Below are 10,488 nucleotides of genomic sequence, written 5' to 3'. Positions count from 1 at the left end.
CCTCGGCTAGAAGTCAACTACACGGGGGGGGGGGGGGGGGCTTGCCTAACACCCAGTCAAACGTACAACTGTACACAGAGGTATCTAATACCTCCCTACACTCGGCCACCTACTCACTCTTGGCCTTACCAGGATGAACACTAGGTCAATGCACCTTATGCTCACCGGCAGACATACCCCGTGCAGCCGAGTGTTTCCAGACCCTACGCTAAGCTTAGCGACTTACCGTAGACGGACTTGACCCTTGTGTGGCTTGGGGGGAAATACTGCTCTCTTTAATGGTTAGAGGCCGTCAGGCCTCGCCTATAACCAATCCCTAATGTCTATACAAATATCAAGTGTGGACGGAGCTTTCGGGCTGATCGAAACTTCGTCCTAAATCCGAACTCCTACTGGGCATAAAGTGTACCCACTATGAAACTTCGGAGGCCTCGGCAGGCGGTTTATTTTGACCCGCCGAGACACTCTTGTCACTATCAATCTTCCTGGCACTACAGCGCGGGGAATGTGACCGACCAATCAGAGCCCTCAGTCATCCATCACTCGCAAGCTCAAGGCAGTTAGACTTCGGCCGGAACCTGCCCGGCCGCAGTGATTTCTCGATCTCACATCGTCGAGCGTACGAGCGCGGGTTTTCGGCCCGCCCCCGACTTAGCTGGTGCAGTTTCGCATCGGCGCTTTGTAAAAGGCGAGAGCCGCCGTCCATCCTTTGGTGGAGGGCACGTGTCAAGCGGAGAAGGAGAAGAAGCGAAAACTTGGTAGATGCTTCGGTAACCCCTGCACCGCTGTAAACGGACTGAGCGGTCTTCGCATCACCCTACAAGCCTGCGCTCCCGTTAGTATAGGTATTGTTGGTGTGGGAGTGGGAAGCTAACGCGATTTAGCACGTCTACTACACCACAACTGGTGTCGCGACCCGTGGTTGTGGCGCTTAGGCACCTTTCAAGTCAACGAGCAAGCAAGTGAAGATGGTCAAGACACCGACACGTGCGCGAAGCGGAAGTCTGGCGACGGCCAGCACGCCGCGCTTAGTGAAGTTCGGCCGAGTCGGCGATCGTGATCATGGAAGTGGGGTTGGCGATGATGGAAGTGAAGATGAAGTGGAGATGAAGGGCCCAGCGCCGATGCTGGAGGATGAATACGTCGACGAGGTAACGGTTTTCTTCAGTAAGCCGGATGCTCTGCGCCCGATTGCTTGCCGGCTTGATGCAGAACTCGGCGAAGTCACTCCGGCCGAGGTTCTGGCGCCCGACGAGCTGCCGATCACAGGAAATCGACCGCCGGTGAACGGAGATACTCCGAATGCGTACAAGATACTGGGACAAGTCGGCCGCTTAATGGTCTCTACGAGCGCGTGGGGGGGGGGGGTGATGTTCGCGCCGATGGAAGTCGGCGGTGCCAAGTGGGTGACGCTCGAGAGAGAGCTGGTGTCTCCGATCTACAGCTCCAGCTTGGTCCAACTCAGCGAGCAGACCAAGCGTCTGCTGGTGGCGATGGGCTTCGAGGGTACCAGCGTCCCGTCGAAGGTGGCTCTGGAAGTCTGGGAGCTCGCTGAGGTAAGCGCCGAGCTGATCAAGTGGAAGGCAAGCTGAAGGACTCGTTCGGGGTGCATGGAACGACGACCGTGCGGAAGCTGGACGGCGTTGACCCGAGTCTGGTTCCGCTGCCGACTACGCCGCGAAAAGCCTCCGCAGGTACCAGATTCAGACGCCGGACACCAAGCAAGTCTTCAGCAAGACGCCTGACTCGCCGTACTTCGCGGACTCGCACATGGTGACGCCGAGAAGAACATTGAAGGTGGGTGATTCGACACTCCTGCGCTCGCGGGCGATGAAGACGACGACGTCGATGACACGGGCCACGACTTCGCTGACCCGTGGGAAGACCTGACGGTGCAGATCCGACGATCTTACCGGCGCGAAGACGAAGACGGAGCTCAGCGAGTTAAGCTGACACACCACATCTCGCTGATCAAGTTGACGAAGTTCTCCGGGTCTCGAAACCGCAGTGAGCGATCGCTGCGGTGGCTCAAAATGTTCATCTACGAGATGGAGGGAATCAACACCCCGCGAGACCACTGGTGCGAGCCGTTCCAACTCCTAATGGAGAGCGGAGCCAGCAACTGGGTTCGCCAACTCCCGAAAAAGACGCGCAACAAGTGGTCCCTGCTGTGCGAGGCGTTCATGGCGTACTACTGCTCGCAGCATGACCAATCTGCCGAAGACCGATATTACACCGCCACGCGGGACGAGGGGGGGGGCGCATCTGCGACTACCTGCTGCGCCTGAATGGGTACGCTCGCTTGGCGAAGATCTTGTACGAAGCGGACAGCACCGTCGGCGCGAGGCACGTGAAGCGTTTCCACGACACTTGTGACTATGAGATCGGGAAATGACTGCGGCCGGGCAGGTCCCGGCCGAAGTCTAACTGCCTTGAGCTTGCGAGTGATGGATGACTGAGGGCTCTGATTGGTCGGTCACATTCCCCGCGCTGTAGTGCCAGGAAGATTGATAGTGACAAGAGTGTCTCGGCGGGTCAAAATAAACCGCCTGCCGAGGCCTCCGAAGTTTCATAGTGGGTACACTTTATGCCCAGTAGGAGTTCGGATTTAGGACGAAGTTTCGATCAGCCCGAAAGCTCCGTCCACACTTGATATTTGTATAGACATTAGGGATTGGTTATAGGCGAGGCCTGACGGCCTCTAACCATTAAAGAGAGCAGTATTTCCCCCCAAGCCACACAAGGGTCAAGTCCGTCTACGGTAAGTCGCTAAGCTTAGCGTAGGGTCTGGAAACACTCGGCTGCACGGGGTATGTCTGCCGGTGAGCATAAGGTGCATTGACCTAGTGTTCATCCTGGTAAGGCCAAGAGTGAGTAGGTGGCCGAGTGTTGGGAGGTATTAGATACCTCTGTGTACAGTTGTACGTTTGACTGGGTGTTAGGCAAGCCCCCCCCCCCCCCCCCGTGTAGTTGACTTCTAGCCGAGGCTTCGCCCCGGCGCCCCTGTAAGAGGCTTCAATTGGCCTGGCACCCTTCCTTTCTGAGGGACCACAGAGGTTTAGTGCGAAAGCACGACATTGCACATTGCACCCTAGTCTTAGCTCGTGGCTAAGGGTGCTCTTATACTTTACGTAAGGGTAAACCTACCTGACCCGCAACACACAGGGAGGCACATTCCAGCCCGTATAAGGGATGGGGCCTGGTCTTCAGGTTTATTATCCCGACAATCTATCGCCGACCTTTCGGGGTAGGCGTGTGTTGTTGGTAGAGCTCGTCCTAAAGACTTCGGTTGATAGGGCGAGGACTCGTAAACTCGTGTTTTCCTACACGATAACTGGTGCTGCGACCCGGGACTGGTGTGACCGATTGTGTGGTCTGTGTAGGTTTTGTCCAACGAGCATTGAGGAGAAAAGAAGAAGAAGTGAAGAAGAGGAGAAGAAACAAGAACAAGAACAAGAACAAGATGGCGAAAGGGTCCAAGCCAGCGGTACCAGCTACGCCGGTGAAGTCGGGACGAGGATCGGCCGAAGGTTCGTCAACGATCGCGTGTGGCTTAACGTTTCGGTTGTCGACGATCTCCGAAAGGTCGGTCAGTTTCGAAGAGTCGGTCGACGAAGATTCGGACGCCAAGGATGACATGATGATGGACTATGATGACCTGGAGAAGAAGACTCCAGCGCCGACGCAGGAGTTCGGAGATGAAGATGCGATGCTGTCCGCGGGACGTAGCGGAGGCTCGCGTTCCTTGTCCCGGAACCTCGTCGAGGAATTTGATGAAGTGGCGAAACCCGACCATGCGGACGACGACTTTGAGGATGGCACCGATACCTCGGCTTCGAGGCTCTGGTGCAGGTTACTAAGGGTCCTCAAGAATCCCGCGGAAGTCGGTCCGCTATGAACAGCAGTCCTCCAGCTGCGAACAAGGTGTTCGGCAGAATGCTCGAGCAGATGATGGAGTCGAGCGAGTGGATCTGGCAGTTCAATCCCGAGATGACGCGTCAAGCGACTTGGGCTGAGCTGAAGGAGGAATTGCAACACCCCGTTGAGTCGACCTCGGTCACCCAGGTGGCCGAGGGCACGGTGTCCCTCCTACGAGCGATGGACTGTGAGCCAATAACTCGTCCGTCCAAGGTCTCGATCAAGGGTTGGACGCCGGGTCTCGCCGGCAAGTAGCTGCATAAGTGGTAAAGGAAGCTTCGTCTGAGCTTCGGTGAGTCAGACCTGACTTTGGGACCCCCCCGAGTCCTCGCCCCGCAAGAGAGCAAGCTGATCCTTCGAATATCCCACTGCCGCAGACACCCAAGAAGTCTGCCGAGCGGTCAAACCGAAGTCAAGCGACGGACGGAGTGTTCTCCGCCAAGACCGAAGGTTCGCCGTCCTTCCAAGACTCGCACATGGTGACTCCAAGGTCGGCGAGTCGAGCGGACCGCATTGCGCGTGAGTCCGAAGGTTCGCGACGCGAACAGAGCACGCAACGAAGCTCCACGCGACGCTCGAGCCGCCGGTTTACGCCGCGCGATGACTCCTCGTCCGACGAGGACGACAATGACAACACCGACTATGAGGATGGGTTTGACAACCCGAGCGATGAGTTGGCCCGTCAAGTGCGTGAAGTGAGTGAGATGGAGCGACTGAATTCGACTCCTCGGCTCGAGATCGCTACGCACCGGTCGCTCGCGCAGATCAAGAACTTCTCGGGAGCCCGCAATCGGAGTGAAAACTCTATGCAGTGGCTCCGAGCGTTCGTCTACGAGATGAAGGGAACGCACACTCCGCCAAACGAGGGGTGCATGGCTTTCGAGCTGAGCCTTCAGGACGGTGCCCTTCACTGGTACCGTCAACTCCCGAAGAGGACTAAGCGACAGTGGAAGCGACTCAGCGATGCGTTCATCAAGTATTACTGCTCGCAGGTTAGCCAGTCTGCGAAGGCTCGCTACTACTCTGCGAAGCGCGAGTCCTCGGAACACCTTTGTGACTACCTCAACCGACTGAATGGTTACGCTCGCAACGCTGGTCTTCAGTTCGAGAGCGGTGGTTGCGATGCGAAGGACCATGTGCAGCGGTTCCTCGAGACGTGTGGTCGAACGCCGGCTTTGCCACGTTCGGGTGAAGGACATTCACGAACTCGAGGACATAATCAACGACATCTTGAAGTCTGAAGAGCGTGGACGGTCGCGCGAGACCTCGTCTCACCACTTGCGCAGTCGAGACCAACCGCGCCGTCGTGATGACCGTCGCCACGAAGCTTCGCGTGACAGCTACCATCGCGACCGCGACCGCGACCGTGGTTGCGAACGTAGCCGCGAAGACTCTCGGCGCCGCGATGACTCGCGTTACGTTCCACGCATTTCGCTAGCTGAAGCTTCGTTGTCAGACCTGGTCGCTGAATTGCAGGTCCGAGATACCAAGGGTGGTAGAGCCGAGCGCTCGTCACCACGTCGTGCCTCGTACAGCGACAGCGATAGTGATGCCAGTGGTTACCCATAGTCTGAGAGTGATCGGAGTGAGGGTGGCTACAGTGACGTTAGCAGCTCGGGAGATGAAGGAGCTCATATTGCTGCTGCCAACGAGCGCGAACGACGTGAAGCAGCTGAAGGAACGTACGCACGACCTGACCAACGTCAACGCAGGGGTGGTGAGCCCGGCCGAGGATTCGACCGGAGTAACCACCACTCTGGCCGAGATAACCGGGATGGACGTCCGCGTCAGTACGGACCGATTCGGCTCACTACTGCTACCGCCGCTGCCGACTGTGCCAGCAGGTGCATGACATCGGCAAGTGCGAAGCACTTCAAGCCCTCACTTCGTTCATCAAAACGAAGGCCGAGAAGAAGGACCTCTCGCCAGAGCTCCAAAGCCTAGTCTTCGGTGGCAATTTAAACTAGGCAGGCCGCCAACTGAAACTGGGTTGGTCCCAATCGGGCTGCCACAGTTAGCTGAGCCCGCGAGAGATGCAGACTGTGGCTACGCATTCGTGGGCGAAAGCAAACGGCCGAACGACACGGACAAGGAATGTGTGAAAACGACGGAAAATGAAAAGGAGGGAGGGGTAACCCTCGTGTAACAAGTGAAATGAATGATGATGAAGATGATGAAGATGGCACCGAGGCTTGGTTCTTAAGTGCGGTGCAAGAAGGACGCCCTGGCCGAATGCCCAGTGGGGTGACGAAGTTACTCCCAGGCGAGAGGCTGGGGTGGTGGTCCGCGCAGAAGTTCGCCAAGAGGGCTCGAATGAGAGCTCTGGTCAAGGGCGCGGTGGATGACACGCGAACGAGGATTCTATTGGACACTGGCGCGAATGTTAGTGTGGTCTCCGAGAGGTTCGCGAAGCAGTTGCGTCTCCGTGATATCCAAGGTCACGGTCGCTGCATGGAAGTTAAGGGTTTTACGAAAGGAACCATGACAACCGAGAGACGAACCCTCGTGAAGGTAACCCTCGGCTGGAGCAGAGTGTACGAATTCGAATTGTGGATCATGGATCATGGTGCTGGCGTGAACGTAGTTCTTGGCACCGACTTCATGATTCCTGCAGGAGTGCGTTTCGATTCGTTCCATGCGACCGCGAGGTTGCCGGACGAGGTGAGCATTCCGCTCATCAAGACGCTGAACATGCTGAATGACCAAGGTGAAGGCCCACACGTCAACGGTGGTCCGTCCGAAGACTTAACCATTGAGAGCCGAGAGTTCGCGGAGAACAGAGTGCCGAGGCGTCAACCACCTCTAGATACACACGAGGTGCGGGTGCGCCGCACGAAGGCTCTGTTGCCTACGGTGACGAAGTTTCGGCGAGGCAAGGTCGATAGAGTGCGGCTGACGAACGTGTCAAAACGTTTTACGGTTTGCCGTGCTCACTCACCTATGATAATGTGGGTACCGATCGGGGATCTCCCGAAGACTGTAGGCTATGTTCGACTCAGTTCGGAACGATACGAGGACTGGAAGAAGCTAGCTTATGACGGAAGTCGGGATGAAACGGTGTTCAAGCGTGAATGCGATGCGTATGCCGATTGGCTGGCCTTCGGCTGTGGAGCGACCGGAATATGAGTCGCCGGCCGGAGTGCTACCCCAGCCACCCGACGCTTCCCGGACGCACGGCCGCCAGCTAAGCTGTGCCGAGCAGTGGGAATGTGAAATCGCTAAGCGTGAGGAGCAACTCACCACCGACGGCTCACCAGTGGGTGATGATCCGGTGGCGCTCCCTCCCGTGCTAGTAGAAGCCGATGACACTAGTACCGAAGATTCGATTGAGTCCGAGCGTAATGGAGATTCGACTGTCAGCATCGATGAAGACACCTCGGACCTAGAGGTGATAGCGAGCCAAGTGCCAGCCGAAGCGTCGGATGAAACAGAAGACGATTCAGACTGGGGTGACAGTGAACAGTTTCCCGGTTCCGAAGACTCAGTCTAAGATGAAGATTCGGCTGACATGCAATTACCTGTTGGCCGCTGCAGCTGTTGAAGTTGAGGATGGAGAAGTCGGCGTCGAGACTGACAACGGTCGAGCTGAACATTTGCCTAACGAGATCAACTTGGAGGATTACGCTCATGAACTAGCTTATCTGCCCGACCTTACAGAAGCATCGGTCACGGAACTGGACTACTCGGCTGAGAATGTCCGGCATACGGAGCTGAGTAGAGGACGGCAGGATCGCTTAGTGAAGGTTCTGAGGGAAAGCGAAAAGATCATGATCTCCAGTGGGAACGCGCTTCCACCGCCGGCATACGGCGTGGTGTGCGACACTGATGTACAGGGCCATGCGCCTATCAAGCAACGAGCACGGAGGATTCCCCTCCGACACCTCAAGAAGCTTGACGAGCTCTTGTGAGGCTTGCTCAAGGCCGGTCTGATCGCGTTCTCCAACAGCCCATGGTCGTCACCGATCGTGATTGTGCTGAAGAAGAATGGCGTAGATATCAGACTGTGCATTGATTACAAGATGATGAACGCAGTCACCGCTATCATGGAGTATGCAATGCCCATTGTGGATGATCTGCTCACAAACCTGGAGTAGTATCTGTGATACTGCTCGCTTGATGCGGCGAGTGGGTTCTGGGCGATCATGATGACGCAGAGGGCTCGCCAGATCTCTGCGTTCGTGTGTGCATTGGGTCACTTCGAGTGGCTCAGAATGCCCTTCGGGCTTAAAAGTGCACCTACGATATACCAACGAATGCTCGACAACGCTCTGTGGGGCTTTGTTCAACCGAAGGGTGGCTGGAAGCATTACGCGCAGCTAATGACAGAAGCTGAAACGTGCGACCGCGAACTCGCCAACGCCTCGACCGAACAGTCACCTGAAGAGTCGTCTGACCCGGATCAGTCGCCTACAAAGTTTGAGGCGGGACTTGAAATCGGATCGAGCGAAAGCTCGGTCTCAGAGCTGGTCAACAGTCCTATTGCGGACATGTTTGCGAATGGAGAGCCCGACGAGTCTTCGTTGGTGCCGGCCTTCGAACGGCGATCGTTCGTTGACGATATTTGCTTTGGTGGCGAGTCTTTCGATGCATGTCTTGCGACGATCGATCGACTCCTCGCCCGGTTCGAGGAATATCGGGGCAGCGTGAGTTTCACCAAAAGCATCTTCGTGCAGCTCAAGGTGGACTTCCTGTCCCACGAAGTGTCCCGGAGTGGCATTAGAGCGAACCCTAAGAAGTTGAAGGCTATCACCGAGCTGTCCTTCCCAAGGTCCAAGAAGGGAGTGCAAGCTTTCCTTGGCGCTCTGAACTACTACAGTCGCTTCATACAGGACTTTGCTGTCTATGATGCCGCGCTCTACCAGCTGCGAGACGAAGACTTCGCACCAGGGGTGACCTCTCTGCAGCCAAGCGAAGCTTCGCGGCATTGCAACGAAAGGTCGGTGAGGCACCTGTCCTCCGACACGTCGACCGTGACCGAGAGGTCCATGTGACGCTGTTTGCAAATGAATGGGCAGTGAGCACCACGCTCATGCAGGAGCACGATGGGCTGATCCACCCGGTCCGCTTCTGCGGCCGAGTGCTCAAGGACGCCGAGATGAACTACCACCCGGCGGAAAAGGAGGTACTGGCTTTGCTGCAGCTGTTGAAGGTGTGTTACACCCAGCTTGCAGGTCGGACCATACATGTCTACACGCGGTTTTCGACGCTCGACTGGGTCCACAAGTCGAAGACACTCTTCGGACGTGCAACACAATTTGCCGTCTTACTGTCCCCGTGGAGTCTAGTGGTGCAACGAGTCTAGGAAAAGGACTGCGCCTTCGCGCAGCTCTTGCAGTCGACGATACAAGTTTCGTTGACCTCGAAGACTCGTTGGCACCGGTGACCCCTCGAGCTAAAGGCTCGCCGAGTGTTCGGATGGATCCGCATTTGCTTTATGCACGATTGCCACGCACCTACAGTGGTTACGTACTTTCGTTTGATGATTCGGCGAAGACCGAGAAGCATGGTGGTTACGGCAGTTGCGCCTGGATATTATGGCGACTCCCTGAAGGGAGTGTAGTGATCGCTGCGAGTGCATATCTCGAGACCACGACTGTAAACCTCGCTGAGTACACCGGAATGGACAACGGGGTCTCTGCATCCCTAGAACATGGGGCCGAGGGCTTAGTCATCGTCGGGGAGGGGACTCGAGACTCGCAATCCAGCAATCCCTAGGGGTGATCGCTTGCCGTAAGGAGTCGCTGATGGCACAACTGAACAAGCACAAAGAACTGACCACGAGACTTCGGTCCGTGAAGTATCTACATGCCATCCGTGAGTTCAATGCAGCTGCAGACTCTTTGGCGAGCGAAACCTTGGAGAAGAAGGTGTCGATGGCAGTGATCAGCGAAGACCGGAAACGAGAGTTGATGAAATTGAATCGGATCCGAGAAGTGCTCTATGAACCGTCAGCCGAAGCCTCTGAAGCTTCTGGAGAGGTTGTAACGCGTCATGTGAACTCGATATGTGTGATGGATATGCGTGACAGTGACCGTAGTAAGAATTTTTTCGATTTTGTACGGGAAACGGGACATGTAGCCGCGGCAACGAGGCAACAATTCCGCGCGCGTGCGAAACATGTACGCTTTGCGATGAGACTTTGGGCGATGGGCCAGAAGAGAGAACCGGAGGAGACAAAGCTAATGACGTCGCAACGAAGAGTCTAACGAACTTCCAGGCCAACCGAGGCCTGACGCAACGGTGGTCCATGAGCCGAGTGCTGACGACATCGACCCGCTAGTTGTGCAGGAAGAATGGCGCAAGCGCATCAGCAAAGCTCAGGATGAGGAACTCCGGTGGTCGAACCTCAAGACGGTGCTAAAGAGAGAAGAAGCGAAGCTTGCCTACAAAGCTGCACGCGAAGCCTGGAAGATGGCTGACAAGTTCGTGTTAAGTAAGGATGGCTTGCTGTACTTCCTTGGTGGGAATCGTCGGTGGGGTCGCAACCGGACCGAGGAGACAACTCTACGCCTAGTGGTGCCAACGACGATGGTTCAGGAGATCCTACAGAACTGTCATGACTCGTTGGAA

The 10,488-nt window shown here is 56.2% G+C and overlaps 3 protein-coding genes across 3 annotated transcripts in view; all 3 read left to right on the top strand.

The window, feature by feature from the left end:
• PHYSODRAFT_402483 (hypothetical protein) overlaps window positions 1–645 on the top strand; it is a gene marked incomplete at both ends in the record, with an annotated part of 5,162 nt that extends 4,517 nt beyond the window's left edge. Inside the window, one exon of the mRNA XM_009524989.1 lies at window positions 565–645. Coding sequence (XP_009523284.1) covers window positions 565–645 — 81 coding nt within the window. The remainder of the gene's footprint in view (window positions 1–564) is intronic.
• Window positions 646–968: 323 nt separating this feature from the next.
• Window positions 969–2,288, top strand: PHYSODRAFT_328675 (hypothetical protein; the record flags this gene model as incomplete). The annotated part of the gene is made up of 3 exons (XM_009524988.1): window positions 969–1,556; window positions 1,654–1,801; window positions 1,837–2,288. The coding sequence occupies 3 exons, from the start codon at window positions 969–971 to the stop codon at window positions 2,286–2,288; spliced, it is 1,188 nt and encodes a 395-aa protein (XP_009523283.1).
• A 1,175-nt stretch (window positions 2,289–3,463) lies between these two features.
• Window positions 3,464–5,770, top strand: PHYSODRAFT_259658 (hypothetical protein; the record flags this gene model as incomplete). Its single annotated transcript, XM_009524987.1, has 4 exons — window positions 3,464–3,852; window positions 3,906–4,080; window positions 4,296–5,079; window positions 5,529–5,770. 4 exons carry the CDS (start codon window positions 3,464–3,466, stop codon window positions 5,768–5,770), a joined length of 1,590 nt encoding a protein of 529 aa, XP_009523282.1.
• Between the last annotated feature and the right edge of the window lie 4,718 nt (window positions 5,771–10,488).

Source organism: Phytophthora sojae (assembly GCF_000149755.1).
Source record: "Phytophthora sojae unplaced genomic scaffold PHYSOscaffold_3, whole genome shotgun sequence".
NCBI classification, from domain to species: domain Eukaryota; phylum Oomycota; class Peronosporomycetes; order Peronosporales; family Peronosporaceae; genus Phytophthora; species Phytophthora sojae.
This window is presented reverse-complemented; position numbering and strand designations above follow the sequence as displayed.